Source organism: Varanus komodoensis, unplaced genomic scaffold, assembly GCF_004798865.1.
Source record: "Varanus komodoensis strain SLA01 unplaced genomic scaffold, ASM479886v1 scaffold9, whole genome shotgun sequence".
Lineage (NCBI taxonomy): Eukaryota > Metazoa > Chordata > Lepidosauria > Squamata > Varanidae > Varanus > Varanus komodoensis.
Window position 1 is genome coordinate 7,711,597 of NW_025336598.1, and position 19,365 is coordinate 7,730,961.

Consider the following 19,365-nt stretch of genomic DNA (forward strand, 5'->3'; position numbering starts at 1 on the left):
TGTGGCACTGGGAAAAGAAACAAGAAAAATGGCAAGGATCAGTGAGTTATTCTGTTCCTTAAAAACAATCTCTTCTTCCAGCCCTCACTTTTTTGTACCTTGACCTATGAAGCATTCTGGAGAATATGAACGTTTCCATATACTTGTTACACTTTGGTTGGTTCTAATGAAGGTATGAACCAGCTCGTGGTTTTGGATTCAAAATGTTTGGTCCCTTTTTCCTTCAGAAAATAATAGTTTACAGAAAAGATGTGGAATTAAAAATGCTTCAACAACACTTCAGCTTGCGATGGCCTAATTCTAAAGACCTTCAGAGGGATTGAGAAAGGTAACTAAATGGGAGTCATGAGATGAGGCAAGCCTGATTTGGTAACCATGTCCCAAACCACCACCATTTATTGATGGGAAGGTCAATATGGAAGACTCTACTATGAAGAAAGAAATGCAGAAGAAACAGGCCCTACAAAAGAACCATGAATATCATGCCAAACAAATATCATGTGTATCCAGATATCCAAATACACTTGATATCATGTGTATTCCAGAAAAACCAAGGCCCCCACTTTCAAAACTTCAAACTTTCAACTTCAACTTTCTGTTTAAATGATAACAGAGCACTCAGTTAGCATATGAACTAATGGATCTGTATTTGAGCTAGTGATGAGGTTTGCACAAGCACCAGTGGTTTGTGTAATGTGTTTGCACCCACACACATATGTGCACACAATTCCTGTCCAAACCTAAGCAGCAGGAAACTGTTTGTGGTTAAACAACCTTTTCAATGGGCTGAACTTAACTAAGCCACCATAGGCTGTAGGGATCATATGAACCAGCTCATGTGTAAGAATGAATGACAGGAAGGATAAAGTCCTAAAAGGTCATCTAGCTAAGAAACCAGAGGTGGAAAATGGTACTTCGCACTAGAAAAGATTTGTACCAGATTCCATTCTGACTTGCCCAGAACCGCCTGCTTTGTCCAGACCTGCCTCTAGCACTTCAGAGACAGGGACCCCTAGTCTATTCTGCTGTCCCCTCAGTTGTTCTTTTTAGCAGGATATAGGAATGTGTTATTTGAGAGAACCAAAGTTGGGGCTTCTGAATTTCATATTTTAAGCACTGCCTAACTTGCTCCATGCTCTGGTTTCACAGGTACAAGAATTATTTCAAAAGTTTGTAATCATCATCCACTCTCTCCCAGTTTAAATGGGATAATCCCATGTACCTGAATGAATGAATGTGTTCCCCTTTGTGGTGAGCTCCTGCAGAGATGTATGCAAGTTTTAGTGACTTGTATTCCTGTTTGAAAGAAAGGAAAAAGCTCCTTCTTTACAAGGAAAGAATATAAAATATACAGTTGCTGATATTTTAGAAATATTTTATAAGCATTTTGAGGGATGACACTCATGAAATAAAGTTACTGCTCTTTTATCAATAAACAACCATTTCATTGGTGTGAAACAGAATAAATATTGAAAAATGTCAGTGTGGAAAAAACTAAAGTTAAAAGTGTATAATAAACTACCAAGATGGCTTTCACCTACGGAAGCTTTTGTATATCCAAATGTATTGAACTTTAAAGAAATCATAAGATATGACGATATTTTGGATAAGGAGGGTGGCTTGAAACTGGATCAAGAAATACAAGAACAGGGACTTAATATCTCCTGGTGGTATAAGGTACAGATGCAATCGACATATGCTAAAGATTGTAAAGCATGGGGGTATTACAAAGACTTAACAGTTTGATCAAGTGATGCTTAAAACAGATGAGAAAGTTATTAAAAGTTTATATGATTTTTTTACTTGACAGGAAAATGGAAGGGGAACAGGTTAAGGAAACTATGATAACATGGGCACAAAACTTTGCATTTAATGTTGAACTAGAAAAGTGGCAAAAACTATGGGAAAGAAATATTAAGGTAATATTAGCAACTTCGTATAAAGAAAATTTATATAAAATGTTTTATAGATGGTATTTGTCGCCAAGTCGTTTAGCTAAGATGTTTCCAAATATGTCAAATAGATGTTGGAAATGTAAACATAAAGTGGGTACTTTTTATAATATGTGGTGGACTTGTGATAATGCGAAAAAGTATTGGATTAAAATACATAAATGGATGGAGGAAATACTACAAAAATCCTTTGCTTTTAAACCTGAAGTTTTCTTGTTAGGCATCATACCAGAAGATATTAACAGACAGGAAATGTATTTGATGTTACACTTAATCACAGCGGCGAGGATTGCATTTGCTCAATACTGGAAAAGTGAGGAACTACCCACCAATGAACTGATTTTAAGGAAGATTTTGGACTGCGCAGAAATGGATAGATTGACTTTATCACTGAAGGAGAAAGAAGAAACTGACTTCTATCAAACTTGGAATTTTTTCTATAACTGGCTGAAGAAACGGGACTTGGCGTAAATTTAGAGATGTTTTAGGCAAACCCAATCAGGAATCATGCAGAATGATGGTATGTACAGACAGTCCCTGGATTACAGATGAGTTCTGCTCCTGAGAAAATGGAAATTCATCTGTAAGTTGAATTTGTTTTTTAAGTCAGATCATGTATAGTCACCCCGCCACATTCACAGGGAGGCAGGGGCTCAGAACCCCTGTGAAAGTGGAAAAATATATCTAGCCTTCCCCCACTCAAACTCACCAGTGCCTCCTTTTGCAGCAAGGAAATACCAGAGAAATTTTCCAATTCAGATGGACAGAGCAGGAAGGCGTGTTTTGGAGGTCTCCCTTCCCCCTGTCCCTTCCTTTTTCTCCATGGTAATAACAATTTTCTGCAGTAATTTTTTAGGGTTAGGGAGAACCCAGGCAAGGTGAAGATCAATGCCAGTTAGCCCTACTGGGTTGTGGAGGCTGCAACAGCCACCCAACTTTGGTTCTGATGGTAGCATTTTCACTGGAAAACTCACAAGGCAGTGCAGGTACATCCCCTATAGTTTGACTTAAATATCAATATTCTGAAGTATATTAATATGGTTGTGAGGTCTAAGGTTCTGATGTAAAATATCAGGATTTAGTCTCCTTCTCAGGGACTCCCAGAGAAAAGAAGAAAATCTGGGGAAAAAATTTGGCTCAAAATTTTTTGTATTCTCTCTACGACATGGGTCAGAAGGTTTGGCCATTACTTATGGACCGAATAGACAAAGTAGTCTTCTTCGATAGCTTATCCCCTAGTAAATTATAGTGAATATTTTTCACAGAAAAAACATTGTATTTTTTAAGCTGAATGCAGAATACTTGTTTGAAACAATACGCTTGATGCCTTTTGCCCAATTAGTATCAGGAGGTCTAAAAGCTACTAGAAAAAAAGCTTTGTAATATATTGAAATAATTTTTGGTAGTATCACTGAAAGGATGCGGAACACAAAGTACAAGCTCTGAAAGTATGACATCGACACATTTTGGTTTTTAGATTTCATTTATGGATAAAATTGTTCACAGAGGCTGAATCATGGTCTGTCTTCTGCATATTATACTCCAAAATTTCCACCTGCATGTTTAGAGAGAGAAAAGCCCTGAAATGCTGGCTGGAGATTGCTGGGAGTTGAAGGAGTTTGTTCTCTCTAAATGTACATCCAACAGTGAGTGTGGCATTGGACTGGGGCTTAGTAGATTTGGGTTCTAGTCTTCACTCAGCTACTCAACTATGAAGCTCATTGGATGACTTTGGACCATTCACTGATTCTCAACCTAACCTACTTCACAAGGCTGAAGTGAGGATAAAATGGAGAGGAGAAAGGCAGTTATGTTAGCTGCTTTGGGTTCTTGCAAGAGGAAAACAGGTGGTTTATCAATGTAATAAATAAATAAATAGGATTGCACCCTTAGCCTATTATCTGAACTTAATCAAGGCTTGTTCAAAACTCTATTGATATAATATTCCTGGCATACAGTAGTACTTCAACACTCACCTTTTTGTCAGCACACTTCTTTCAAGAAACACTAGCCTTTAAATGGAATGACTGAAAGAGGGATTCAACCAGATACTATTTTTAAATAGCTGATGACCCTAGTAAAATTATTAGCCATGATGTCTGGAGATGATAAATAGCTTTAACTGAAAAAAGTCTTTATTGCATATATTAGTGTGTGTGTGTGTGTGCATACACATGTGTATGTTAGAAATACATTATCAATACAGTGTGACAAATGCAATGGTGAAATAAAAGAGATGAAAATGAAAGAGAACTTGATTCAATGGCAGTAGTTTGGATTGTGCCAATATATCAAATGCCATACAAATACACAAAACAGCAAAGCTAGAATACAAATGCTTCTCAAACATCTTTAGGAAACCTAAAAGGAAATATAATTATTAACTCTTTCAAGGTCAGATTCAAAGGGGTCTTCACCCCCTTGTTTGACACAGTATTGCACATGGTAGATTGCTGTACCCTTCAAATTGTTCTTCTTAAAGAAACGTGTGAGCACTGCACAAGACTGCTTCAATCCACAAAATGTAAGAAAACTCAAGAAAATAAATGCTGGAGAAGACCAAAGACCTCATTTATGCAGTGGCTGGCCAGATGCTTATGAGAAGCACACTACAGGCCATAAATGCAAACATCCTCCCACACATGACTGTGTATGCCTCAGAAAGTGGCTTACACAACTATACTACCTCTGATTCAGCAAGCATCATATTGCCATCAATCCTAGTTGCTATTGATTGCCTTATCCTCTGTGAATTCCTTTAGTCCTCTTTCAAGGCTGTCCAAGTTGAAGCCATCAGCCTATTTTGCGGGAGCCAGTCTCATAGTTTAACTATGCCTTGCCTGAAGTTGATTTGTTCTGAAAATGTTCTGAATCTACCAGCATCCAGCTTCACTATATTCATTTTCTCCGCATCATGCATAATTTTATATACCTGTTATGTTTCTTCCCCTTCTGCCCTACTTACTTGCCTCTTTTTAGAGCTCCAAATGTTGTCCCATCACAAGGCAGTTTTCCAGTCCCTTAATCCTACAGCTCTGGACATTGTGGTTGCATTGCAGATTTGTACTTCTGCATTATACAAATGCCTTTATACAAAATTGCACCATGCAACCTCATATATCCAGGGTTACAAGAGTTCCATTCCTGAGAATGTCTTGAATTTGTTTATAAGTCAGATCATGTAGAGCTGGCTCTCCACATTTATTAGGGTTATGGGGGCAGGACTCCCACAAAAGTGGGAAAACCTTGAATATCTCTAGTCACCTGCTCAAACTCACCAGTGCCTCCTCTTTGCACCAAAAAAATGTCAGAGAAATGTTTCTCTCTGGATGTCTGGGGCAAGAAAGCATGCTTTGGAGGACTTCCTCTATCTCCTTTCTCTTCCTCCCTATGATGACGACAATTTTCTGCAGTAGGTCATGAACTCAAAATTTTAAATTAATAGGCTTTGTAGCAGTTTGTTTGTAAGTATGGGTTGTTCATAGCTTGGATGTTTGTAATCCAGGATCTGCCTATACAAGATAGCACTAAGTTGACCTTTGCCCAAAGTGTTGTTTGTGTTGCAAAAAATACTGGCAAGCCTGGCATGCCTCACTAAGCATACTACAACTACACAGAAAATGAAGTTTGTAAAGCTTTTCATCATACACTGAAACATACAGGAGCGTGTTCCCTTTCAGATGGCACTGAGGCATGTCTAACCCAAACCTTTATGAATTGTCAAACATGGTTGACCAAAGCAACACTAAAAATACATTTAAAAGAATAAGGAAGTGTGGTGCTGCCAAATAACACTTTGAACAACCCTAAATCATTAACACATACCTTCAAGAGGGCATCATCTACCTTGAATGCAGACCAGTCCAACACTTTCTGTAAAAGTGAAGTGTAAACTATGGAACATCTTGTCAATAATAGCCAAAACAGGCAGAAACAAATAAGGAACGGGAGTGCTGTTTCCCATTTAAACTTTGGACCACCCAAAATCATAAACGGTCGGAAAACTACTCATTACATATGGCCATACAGATGGCTAACTATTGTAGTTGGGTCACAGGCTATCAAAAAAGGCTGCTCCTTTATTCATTGCAGATGAAGGCAGTTGGGAAGAAAGGCTGCTCCTTTTTTTCATAGCATTACCTTTTTACACCTCGGGCCCAGCATGGTGAATTCTTACTGACTGAACGACCGGAGGCGGCGGGGTTAAATGGGTTCGGCTTCCAGCAACAGACACAGAAGGATCCGGGTCCTACCTGCCTACAGGCTGACCTTTATAGCTTTAAGACGAGCGGGGAGGGCCTCTTCAAAACAAGAAAGAAAAGAAGAAAAGTGGGCTCAGACAAGCCCTCCACACGTATCTCGGGAGGCAATCCTGCAGCAAGTGGGCTTTAGTCCTCGAAAGCTCACGCCGTAAGAAGTCCATCCGCCTTCTGTTTCTTTTGCAATAGGCAAGACGCCGATCGGCCACTAGAGCTGCCGTCCTCCAGTCCGAGGAGGGAGCAGAACCTTAAGCACGCGGCCTCGTTGCTAGGGGGAAGGCTTTTCGGAGGGACGCGACCCGCTGCCGGGCAGGAGAGCCATCTCCGCTTGTAGTCATGGCGGTGGACATCACGCTGTTGTTCAAAGCCAGTGTGAAGACGGTGAAGACCCGGAACAAGGCGCTGGGGGTACCCCTGGGGGGCAGCGACAATTCCCGCGAAGATGTACTCTTGCTCAAGCGAGGTAGCAGCTCCCGTACCAAAAGTGATTTCTCAAGCCGGGCCCGGGAAGTGGTGAGTAGAGGTGGAAGGGGAGGAAAGGAAAGGTCAGAACCTTTTTGTGAGTGTCTTGCGCCTCAGAGTCCTGTGGTGGAAACTGGTCCCACTGCCCCGGTGTTCGTCGCCTCTCACCGCTAAAAGTAGTTAATAATGAGGACAGATAGGCTTCAGGCTGAGGAACTAGTGCAGCTTTGTAAAGAGAGACAGAAGGATCCGAGGTCCGTTTTCTTGAGGCAACAACCTAATTGAAATTAAGTAGTGTAAACGCCGTTGGACTCGGTAAATCTACTTCCGAGGAAGTATGCATAAGATTGGATTGCAGTCCTGTGGCTGGAAACTGAGCTGCGCTCATTGGAGATTAGAATCGGGTTGTAATTCTGATTCTGGCTGCTTGGGAATAAATGCTAGTGAAATCGTGTTCAGAGGCTATACTCATGGAATATTACGGTGGGGGGACGCATAAACAGTGGAAACTATTTCCTCAGTGTCATATTTGTTGTATTATGAGGAGGATTTGTTTGGTCACTATTCAGAATAGAATGTTGTGCTTGACAGGCCTATAATTTGGTGCTGCAGCCTTTTAAGTTTTTATGTTTTATTTCTGAGATGTGTTTAGGATTGGGATCCTGAGCAGACATTGCAACCATTTCCATTGAAATTCATTCCATAGAAGTCCTTGGCAAGTTTAGAATCCAGAAGTTTCTTTAGCCCCTAAAATGTTCAGTCCTGGCAAAGTGCTCAGGTTTGTATGAAATTGCAATTAGAAATATGAGATAAATAATGAAGAGTGCTGAACTCTCTGATTGTAGAGGCACTGCTTGAGTTCTAAACTGACATGCTGGGACTCAGGACTTTGTGTTCTCATGGTGTCATGCTCTTTGAATCCAAAAGCCTATCTAACCGAATGTTGTTTCTCAGTCGGGAAGAAAGTGTGCCATGTGCATGTTTAAACTGTTATTTCCTATTCACATGGCTACAGACATTGAAAAGAGGCGTTGTGTTTAGATCTGATGGGATGTGTCCAAAATTAAGCCTTATGCATGGATGTTGCAAGGCTATAAAAGTAGGTTGTAGTTCGTGAATCTGCCCTCTTATTATTTGTCTGGTTGTGACTTTGTGTAATCCTATACATTGTGTGGATATTTTGGGCAATTGTGACTAATATTTACTTATTCAGAAGTAAGTTTAACTGAGTTCAGTGGAGCTTATTCCCAGGAAAGTGGATACAGGACTGTATTTATAGCACCTTGCAAATCAGCAATGTTTTCTTGAGTGAGATCAACACTCTTCCTGGGTACAATTTCCCTCTTCATCCCTGGAATAGAACACTCTCAACTCAAAAAGTGGGTGTTGCTTGCTCAAACTGTAACTATGTACCTCTTCATTGAAAGATTCTGATGACCATAGTAGGATCATTGCTCAATGGTTAAATTTTATGTTCAGTATTTTACAGCATAATGCTAAACATGTCTACTCAAAAGATAACCCTTCCAAGTGTGGTGATGCTTACTCTATGCTATAGAGTAGAATACTATAGTTCCTTTATAGTAACTGTCTTTAGGATTACAGCTTTACAGAGTAGTCCTGCATGGGGGATTAAAAGCCCTTGCATTGGAAGCTCTGAGAAATCTGTAGGCCTCCTGGACTCCGGCTAATAGGACAGAAATAGTGTTGCTTTTCTGATTTTTTTTCTATCCCTTCCTTTCCTTCCACTGTTCTTCAGAGAACCACTGTAGCCTTCCAGTGGACTCCTATAAGATAAGGTCTTCATTTCTGAGGGCAGTTCCGTCTCTCTGTTCTTAGACTAGAAGATCGGAAAAAGAATACATCCCCTTGGACACCCTCCCAGGAAGCATGGGGTTGCTACCTTAGTTAACCTGCTCTAAATATATGTAGACAGATTCTGCAGACATATGGCCAGACTCCATATTTGGACCCTGTTTGCCTCATTTATTGTGGACAATGTGAACTCAGTGGGAATTTTGTATTGTGAGAAGCAGAGTTGACTATTATAGGGTATTTCTTTTTAGTCTAATAAAAGCCAGAATTTTCTAATGCACCAATGGCAAAGTTATTGGGAAGTTAAAACAGCTGGAATTTGATGGCAGGACTATTAAGCTTGCTCTGTTCAATCTTACTGCCTCTTTTGCTTTTGGAGTGGAAATGGCAGGGGGGGTGTTATTGCTTTTACATGGTACTGATGTAGGGGGGCAATATCAACTTACAATGTGCACTAGAGCAAAAGGTCAAAATAGATACAAAAGTATGTACAACTGAGCTGTAATGCTTATAATAGTGCCAGCATTTGATTTCAAGACATTCTATTTTATTATAGGTTGCATTGTCCATCCTAGAACTACCTCTTTGACATTACTTGCTCATTGTTTCTACTAACTTTGTTAAATTTCATTCTATTTTCTTCCTGTATTTATAACCTCTGTCAAAAGCCTTCCTCAGCCCCACCTCTAATGTTTCTCTGGGAACAAGATAAAAGCCCTACAAATCCCAGCCTGCCCCAAGCAACCATCTGACTGAAGAATGCTGGGAATTGTAGGACTTCTTCCTATCTAAAAATTCACAAGGCTGCACCCTTAACTTTTATGTGGTATATTTCAGTGTATGCTGATATTTACATTTCTGTTTCTTTTAGTAGTAGACTGTTTATTCTTGTAGTAGATGCAAAATATCAAAATATGTTGCTATACAAAGCTAAGATTTGGTTCTTGAAATCATCCTTCAAATTAATTGCTCCTACATTAATTGTAAACAAGCTGCTAATGTGAATGAGCTCCTGCTCTCATGCTGGAAATTGCACAAGTTATCCCTGAAAAGAAGGTCAGATTTGCATCTAGAGAGCTGGTGAATGCTTTCTTTGGTGGGGAAGGGTCGCAAAAGGGGTCACTCTTTCCTGGGCAGTAGCTCTTTAATAATCAGTGCATAATATTTGCAGAAGGACACCGGTTTAATCCCTGGCATCTTTAGTGGAAAGATCTCTCATAGACCACTGGGAAAGACTCCTGACAGAAACCTGAGACAGCTGCTATCTGATTGGACTAGATAGTACTTAGCTAGATACACCATTTGAGTGGCTTCTTATGTTTTGAGCTCTATGATGATTTTGTTAAACAGTTGATTGTACAATCTTATATAGTGATAAACATGCAATAAACTACATGACATGAGGTAATTATTTCTGACTACGGAGAAATAGTTGTGTCATTTGCTATCAAAGCAAGTCTTGGCTTTCAATAAAATTATAACTGAAGTGCTTATTGCAGCTACAAATTCAACTTCATTATATAGGGGAAGAATTCTCTTTCAGTTATTAACCCAGCTTTGTGGTTATGTATGGGTCATTGCTCCTACTATCAGGCAGTTTAACTTATAAATTTAAACCTAGAGTGCAGTTCTATGGGATTTCATCCAGGTAAGATGTAAATCTCCCATTTATGAGGCTTCTGAATATCCTGTGCTCTACCAGGCTGCCTCCAACAAGGCAAGAGAAGCTATAGAGGCAATATCCACCTCATTGTCCTTTGAATTTGCCCCCTCCTTCCTCAGAAGGCCTCTAACCCAGTTTAGAGGAGTTGCACTGCTGGGGTGGCACTAGGACTAAGACTGGAGAAGCCACAAAACATAGTGCATCCTGGCCTCTCATCTCTCCTTGCCACTCACTGGTACTCTCCTTGACCTCTATCAGTTAATCTGAGGATGATTTTGCAGTCAGACATCAAGCATGGCAGTTCAAAGTTCTGGAATGGAACAGAGAATAGTGTCCAGATACTATAGCAGGATCCTATACATTGGATTGGTGAAATGTTTACCCTCTTGGGGATGGTTTTCTTTCCAGTTCATTGCCCCAATCCAGATGGCATCAGGATATGGACTCCTCCTCCCACATGCAAACCATATGTCCTAACTCAAAGGGTAGTTTCTCAGAATAGTAAAGGGCATTAAGCAATCGCTCTGTGCCTTCCTCTGCATGGAGAAAAGGGAAGCCCCTCTCAGCAATAGAGAATGGTGGCCTTTTTCTACCACTGCAAAGAGAAGAAAACTTCATTTACCCTCTCTCATTGTTTCTTTGCTCAGTGATACAAAAAGGCTGCTTTTCTCTGCTGTTGGAGCACTTCCTGCTATCTCTGATTGGTGAGGTTTTATCTCCTTGCACTAGAAAAAGTCTGCCTTGAGGAGTTGAGCAAGCCAGATGGTGAACCTATCCAATCCAGAGGTTCCTCACTCCTGCTGTACAGAATAAGTGCATGTAGGATTGCCACCTAGTAGTGTTATCGTATGCATGTCTATTCAGAAGTAAGTCCCATTGAGTTAAATAGGACATATTCCCAGATAAGTATTTGTGTGTGTTAAGTTTCTAACAGAGGATGTTAGATTTTAAATACTTTCTTACCCATATTGTTCAGTAACCTGTTCCTGCTGTAACGATAACCTGTTAATATGACGCAATGTATTTCTTTTGTTCTTGCATCAGTTATCCTATATGAATGCATGGGTAAAGACTTCTTGTTTACTGTGAAATTGAGAATCCCCCCTTTCCCCTGCACCCTGTTTGGTGTTAAAATTATTTTGTAAAGCTTGAACTGGTAACACTAACACAATACCCTGCAAGATGATAACTTTCACTGCATATTTAATAAGGGTAGATTCCATATCCATTTTTGATATAATAGAACAACAGTTATAACAACTTTTAATGAGTTAATCAGTTCCTGCTTTATTATTATGTAATAACATATGATATTTGCCTTGTAAAGGATCCAGTTTTCCATGTCAGAGTGAATGTGGAGATTGGATCAGCTGTAGAAAAATGAATTGTTGTTTGGGAAAACCAGACCTCTTATCAGCTCAAGTTTAGCCAGCTATTATTTTGATAATTGTAAGTTGCAAAGCAAATTTCCCCATAAGGTTCAATGTAAATAAGATTAATCCGCTCTGTAACTTTTTTTTGTTTTAATCACAAAAATTTGAAGTGGACACGCTCAGGGGAGGAGATGGGTGTGATCTTGGGTGCACTTGCAGGGGAGGCGGGTGTGATTGCAGGCGTGCTAGGGGGAGACGGGCATGATAGTGGGTGTGCTGGGGGGAGGCGGGTGTGCTAGGGGGGAGGCGGGTGCGATCACGGGTGCACTGGCGGGGAGGCGGACGCGATTGGGGGAAGATGATGCTGTATTCACACCTGCAGTGAGAGAGAGAAGAACCGGTGTTCAGCTGTGACGTGATGCTTGGAAGGCAAAGCGCAGGTAATACTTGTACTGCAAGACATTGCTCATATATCAAGTTAAAATTTAGAAAAACTTTTTGCTCGTCTTGCAAAACACTCACAGACCAAGTTACTCGCAATCCAAGGTTTTACTGTAGCTTCATTTCTCAGTTCTTATTTTAATGAGAAGCTAGTTCTTAAACATTTCATTCAAAACTGAGATCATAATACGTTATTCTCACATTCTTTTTCATGTAACACTTTAATATTTAAACAACACAGTTATTGTTGTAATTTATGCAACATAACTTGTTGCTGCTTAGCTTGCTGAAATAGTTCCCATAGCACATGTTTAAATTGAAAAGATTCTTTCTAATATAATCATTAAAATAAAACTTGTGAGTTATTTTTCTTAACTGAGGGTAAATGGCCCAGAAACCATATGAAAAGTTATATTTATGTCAAAAACTACTTCAAATATAAAAGAACATGCCTGATTTAATAGCAGATTATGATCCAGACCAGATAATAGTCCCTTAGGGACTGCTTTTGAAGTCAGCCAAAGTAACAGCAATGTGTGTGCAAGACAAGCACTGGAAATGCTCAGCTATGTTCTACAGTTGTTTTTTTTAATACTAGCTTTGCTATATTAAAAGTGAGGTTTGGATAAGTGGATTATTAGAGTCATGACTTATCTCTCAGAAGTGACACTAAAATGAAATTTCTCACCTGTTCAAATGTGCAATGACAAACACTAATACCAGGGTAAGAATTTAATATACTTCTACTTTTGAAAGTGCAATATGGACAGAATTTTATTTTTTTGTTTACTAATTATACTAAAGTGAATTATTGTAAAAATGACATATCTAAAGTACAAATAAAAATGTTTTAATTCCATTCAACTGCCATAACTCCCAAACATACATTTTAAAACTACGTTTCTGTGTCTTTAATAGCAACCTGCCACATACATTTTAGCAGGTCACATTTCCTTTTGCATGGTGAAATAAATAAATGGTGAAAAATTTTGGTCAGAGTCAATTTTCTGCGTACCCCTGCTTTCACAGATTAATAGGGTAGCTACCAGAAAGCGTGATACTTGCTTGATGTGTCCCAGCATGGAATTTCATTTAGCTATATCCATTTGGTGCTGTTGTTATCTAGTGACTTCACTTCTTTAACAAGAACATTTAGGTATGAAAGCCATCATATCAAAAACATTTAACAAGTGTAGCTATTTCAGTACAAAAATTAGTACTTATTTTTGTACTGAATTAGTACAAAATTAGTACTACATTTTGAAATGTAGACAATATTGTTCCATGGAGAAACAGATTCTGCTATGAGAAAACTGGGAATTTTTGTCACCAAGAGTCAGTTATACAAGTAAATTTAATATATGTAGTTGAACATTTTTGGTTCCCATTTTCTTATTCTAAATTTTCTCTTTGAATTTTGTATAACTAGGGTTTCTTTTAATTTTACTTTTTGCAAGAAAAATGATATAGCAATTGGGGGTGTGACTAAGTGATGGCTCGTGGGCTGAAAATATCAGGGAAGTAGAAGCACTGGGCAAAGTACTGAAGCCTTTGACAGGCACTAGCTATATGCTTTTTTAACATGAGGGTTAGTAACTTGAGGTTAATGGATTTTGAATTTATGGTTAGATGCCAACTTCTGTACAATTTTCCATGCAGGTTCATGGCAAAACACCAGCTTCAATAACAGCCAGAACTGGGCCAGGTTTGAGGCCAGTGGCCAGTGAAGTAGATCTGGTATCTGTAAATGCACATCTCTTTTGCAACATGGGTCCTAGAAGAAGTAGTCTGCTCATTTAATTAATGTATGGTAGCAAGTCCCATTGTGTTAATTTTGTCTCTTGCAGCCAAGTTAAATGATTATTTCAGAAGAGTCATACAACTGTTGTTGTTTTTTTTCTGTATACCAAAAGAATTAGCATGAAATTTCCATGCCGATGTCTTACAAGTTAATTTTATTGCAAATAAAAATGAGGGGGCTGGTGAAGACAAAGTAAGTGTAAGATTCTTTCATTTTTAGCTATTAGTGGATTTTCCTGGAAATTTAATTATAGTTTTTGTTCATGAATTAGGTGCATCTTGATTGTCAAGGGGATGTAAATATGGGCATGGTCTAAGTAATGTCTTTACACTGGACATGGGGTTATGTGGCACCCTTCTTCTAATAACTGCTTCACTTTTGTGGTAATAACAAACAACTGAGTACAGCAAAATTAACATGAAAGAGAAGCATGAAAACAATTTAATGATTAGCACCGAAACGAATATTTAATTAAAATAAAAGCCATGCCTAAAAGCCCTAATGCTGACTTTTGGAAACCTAACCATGCTGTGGTATTTGGAAAGCCCAATGTCCTGTACAGTAGATATTCCAAATTGCTTGGGAACTGGAGCTTACATTTGCAAGCTTGGAATGTCCTGCAGATAATTAAGTTGTGGTCAGGCTTTAGAAAAATACAAAGTTCTCGAACTATGATTTTATAAACATGCTGCAATAACATTTCTTTATATTTAACAGTTTCGTATAGAAAGCTGATACTCTCACAAGGCATTGATTAAAGGTAAAACATCAAGAAAGGAAAAATATTAAATTAAAACTTCAGTTAGGATGTTGACAGTTGGCTTTTAATATTAAACAGATGTGCATGTTCTTGGGATAGTCTTCGTTCAAAACTTTGTTGCCAAGATTACCTCCCCCCCGCCCCAAAAAAAAGATGGCTACATGATTTTTTATTAATATTTAGTCCCTGTTATTTTAAACTATCTCTTGCTTCAGTTGGGTCCTTTTGGATACTAGGCTGTTAATACAATTAATTTATTGAATTAATTTATAACATTCTAACTTTTGCTATGTGTGCTAAATCTTTATATAGGTGGGAACAGTTTTTTTAGTGATGTTGATTGGAGATAGTTCTTAACAAAAATGATAAGGCTTTCTTAATTGATTTGTAGTTCAGTAAAATAAATACACTGCACACACAGTGGCGTGATCAGTCACATGAATTCTTGTGGAATGACTAGTATCAACAGAATCTTTTTGCTTTATCTTAATAACTAGCTCTTGTTAATGTGACATCTTTTGTGCAAATGTATGAAGAGATACTAAAAGAATAGTTTTTCATTTTTTCCCTGGAGTGAAGGATCTGTAAATCAAGATGACTAGTAATCAGATGATTCTCTTTCATCCTTTCATCTTTCCAGTTTCCATTGAGAGCTCAGATGTCTACAAGCCCTCCGTCAAATCCTACCTACCCTCATCATGCATTTCAAGGTAGTACTATCTTATTTCTCCACTAATATACGTGATTAGTGGACTTAGAATTGCCCAGTTATAAATACTTGTCCTAAGAGTCTAAGACAGGAATCCAAACAGCTTCCTAGAGTCACACATGGAGCTTACCAATGGAATTCTTGGCTTCTTTTTCTTTTAGCAACTAATTCCCTTTATGCCATACTATAAACGCCTTTTGAAATGCTTAGTTTCAAAAAGATTTGCCATATAAAACACAAGTTTGAAGCTTATGTAAATTCATAGGGCTAATTCTACACCCTTTTGCTCTTGACCCTAATTATGGCAACTAAGGATAATTATAGACATCCATCTAACTTATCACAGTGACCTCTTTTGCACAAAGCACATGGCTTATTTAAGCCATGGTGGGCTTCAACACATGTCAATATGTACCAAGCAGGATGTGAATATTCAGTACCTGATTGCACTTGATTGAACCCAGGCAGCAGAGATCATGTGAGGGTTAAACAACCCTTGCACAATTCACCATCTATTGTTGGGTCATGCAAGGATTGTTTAACCTTTCCTGCCTGCAGTTTACATGACGTGTCAAACTGCAGTCTGACAATGAATATCCAAAATACCTACCAGTACTCACTACAGTCCACAGTGCCTTAAATAGGATATGGTAGGTTTTCATTTTGCACATTTCAATTGTGCAAACTAGTCCAGTGTATTGGGATAGGATGGGGTTAGCATTTAGTGTAACACCAATTTCTGTTTGGATACAAATATACGATAATTTGATGTGCAACAGCAGGCTGGACATTACAGCTGGTTGACTTTTTCTGGATACATGCATGCCATCCTAGGTTACTGCTTGGTGAGTAGCCATCTAGTCAACATATATCCACCACAGTGAATTAAAGAAGTCTTTATTGAAAAACCAAATGTTTTTAACATCAGTCTTTTATCTGGGCAGTCCCCCTCCCATTACAACAACTGTAGACAAATTGAGCATAGACAGCTACATATGCATGCTCAATAACTTGAATATAATAAGTCTTCTGTGTGTTCCTTTTTTGGTTATTTATTCTTGCATTTGGACATTTGAACCCATTATGCTCTGCTATGGTGTAATTACAGTTGATAAGATAACTTGACATATTATCTCTGCCCTGGAAAATTGCAGTAGCCTGTATGAGTAGTCTGTGGATTCATATGATCTTGAAAGTGGGCTTGATGTAGTGTACAATGTAAATATACTTTTCAAAACACTCTTAAGAGGATAAACTGTGAAAAATATCACATTTCATTTTATCTAAATTTGAAAACCTGACCCTTATGAATTATAGGCAAGTGTTTTCCGTATAAGTTGAGAAATGCAGAAGTGCTACAGGAACTTTTTTTCTGAAGGGGATGCATGCATGGTGTTAGTTTGTTCATATATTGCTTTATATCCCTCCTTTCTGTTGATCTGCCAATACTACTACTTGGATGAATGCAGGAACATGATTTTGTTTTGTTTAACAAATTCATACTTATGGAAAGTTAGATAATGAGATAGGGAAGTGTCTGAATCCAGCCTAGCTTTCTTCTTGAGATGTCTTCTGTAACTAGGGATTTTTTTTCTATAGGGGAATCTATCAACTGCACTTTGAAGTGATATAATCCAGAGATAACTTTTTAGGGATGGACCCATGTATAAGAGGACTGCTTCTACACCTTTTAATATTTGTATAGAATAGGAACTTTGAAAACTCTGCCTTATTTTGCATCTGGCCACCATATACTTCTGACTGTTCTTTAGAAGAACAGATGCTAAATATGATACTCAAATACTTTGGCCATCTAATGAGAAGGAAGGACTCACTGGAGAAGACCCTAATGCTGGGAACAATTGACAGCAAAAGAAGAAGGGGATGGCAGAGAATGAGGTGGCCAGATGGAGTCACTGAGGCAGTCAGTGTGAGCTTTGGTGGATTCCGAGGGATGATGGAGGAGAGGAGATCCTGGAGGAATGTCCATGGGGTCACAATGGGTTGAACATGACTTTGTGAATAACGTAACATAACATAACCATATACTTCTATGAAAACTATGTTTCTTTGTTTCTAAGCTTCAGGAAGGATTCATACAGGTCTCTTTTAAGATAGCTTCATAGAAGTATCTATGAACCCAGGTTCAATTTAGATGCCAGGAAGTACTTCCTGACAGTTAGGACCCCAAGAGTATGGAGTGGGCTTCCACGGGAGGTGGGTGAGGCCCCATTGGTGAGGGTGTTCAAAGACAGGCTAGACATGCATATGGTAAGCATGTCGTGAGCAGAGCCTGCTGGAGCCAGGGGTCAGACTAGATGGCCCGAGAGGCCCCTTCTGACTCGCTCTGTTTCTATGTTTCTAAGTAGGGAAGGGTTCTTCTGATTTAACTTTACAACGGCCTTATGAAGTCAGAGAAGGTGATCTGCCAAGATTCACACAGTGAGCTTCATGGCCAAGCAGGATATGAAATCTAGCTCTCCAAAGTCCATGGTTCAAGTTTAGCACTAGCCACTTTATCACCCTGGTTTAGTTTTTTAACTAGTTGGTAATTATAAAAAGTGAAATATCTACTGTTTTTATTACACAATACTTCTGTTTCATATTTGTTGCTGCTGCTGCTGTTTGTAGGTTATTCATCATTATAAATGACTCAACAAATGTATGTGGCTACCCCTATCTGTTATAGACTCTTTTCATGCAAAAATAAAAGGAAGATAGTGTATCACACACTATGTATAAATGTTGAGAGGAAATTTCAGGTTGTTGTTGTTTTAAAAAGCAATTTTGAAAATATGCAAGATGTAGCAATTAACCTACATGCACGTATATAATACTAGAAAATGGGCGACTTATTACATTCAAAGACAGGATCTGATAGGCTCAAATTGCTTAAAACATCAGTTATTGAAGATCTACCCTGGGGAATTTAAGAAACCATTTAACAGATGAAAGTACATTTTGAAAAGTTTGACCTTACAGGCAATCATAAAATGAATGCAAACAGTGCTTCTCCCCCTGAAATGTATAGAGCCCATCTGTGTCTAATCCAGTAATTACAGACTGAGTTCAATTACCTTTTCAAACTTGGAGCAGACTGGAGACTAAGCAGTGAATGCGCATGGGGTTTTGTCTAGACCTCAGTTGACCACAGTCTAAAACAGGAATTTATATTTAATTTTATTTTATTTTGTTCAGTTTGGTAGCTCTTAAAAGATTCATTTTACTACTTAGTTATCAGATTTTAGAAGATATTACTTATGAGCCAGATAAATATGACTTGCTGATCTTGTGTGTGATGACATATTTAAAAGCAGGCTAGTGAGAGAAGTTCAGATTTAGGGAATTTAGCGCCATCTTTTTAGTTTTATAACCTTTGCAAGCAGTCAAGATTATTATTTCTTATTCTTTATGGTTTGCTAGGGTTACTTACTAATAGTGCCATATAATGTGTGTTGTATAGTGAATTACATTTTGCAAAAAATACAAAACAAAACAGTAGTTCTCAGATATACCATGTGATGAACAACAAAGTATCTTTTAAAATTACTCATTAAGGTCCCTCTTCCAGCTCGGTAATGTGTGTTGGCTTTGTGGGTCCTGCTAATTCAATTACACATGCAGGACTCGCCACTTAGGAAATAGAATTTAACACTTTCTAGAAGATACCTCAAATAAAAGGATCTGCTTATTTTTGGATCAGGACAGGTCAACAGAGCTCCCTTTTGCATGTTCCACTGACCTGCCCCATTCCAGAAATGAACATTTCAAGACCTCCCCTAGGAAGTGCTAAATTGCCATTGTACAAGCAGCGGGGGTTCCTTGCATAACAGAATTGGCAGGACCCTCCACTTGCAACAGGGGATTTCTGGGCAGAAGGGAATTGGTGGAGGCATAAGCAACCTGTTGGATATTGCACCATGTTCTTGCCTAACCTTGTTTTTCTTTTTTTAATAAGTGGGGCTGTTAGAGGCTTTTCCATAGCTAAATGTGTGGGTCTGAGGCATATGCCCAAGGTAAGAATGGCACTTAGTTTTGGGCAGATATATTACAGTTTCAGCTACTTCATTCCTTTAAATCTCTGAGCATGTGCAGAGCCTTAATAAGGAAGATATAAATATAGACTCAGT

General features: G+C 38.6%; 1 protein-coding gene across 5 annotated transcripts in view; it reads left to right on the forward strand.

Moving 5' to 3' along the window:
- The first annotated feature begins 6,503 nt into the window (after positions 1-6,503).
- Positions 6,504-19,365, forward strand: part of STX18 (syntaxin 18) — a 77,178-nt gene continuing 64,316 nt past the window's right edge. Inside the window, exons 1-3 of one of the 5 annotated variants that reach the window (XM_044417708.1) lie at positions 6,709-6,724; positions 14,484-14,526; positions 15,167-15,236. In XM_044417708.1, the coding sequence (XP_044273643.1) occupies positions 15,225-15,236 (12 nt within the window). In that variant the 5' untranslated portion in view covers positions 6,709-6,724; positions 14,484-14,526; positions 15,167-15,224. Of the gene's footprint in view, positions 6,725-14,483; positions 14,527-15,166; positions 15,237-19,365 lie in introns of those variants that run through there. The other 4 variants (XM_044417710.1, XM_044417711.1, XM_044417706.1 and 1 more) reach the window with 4 other exon arrangements.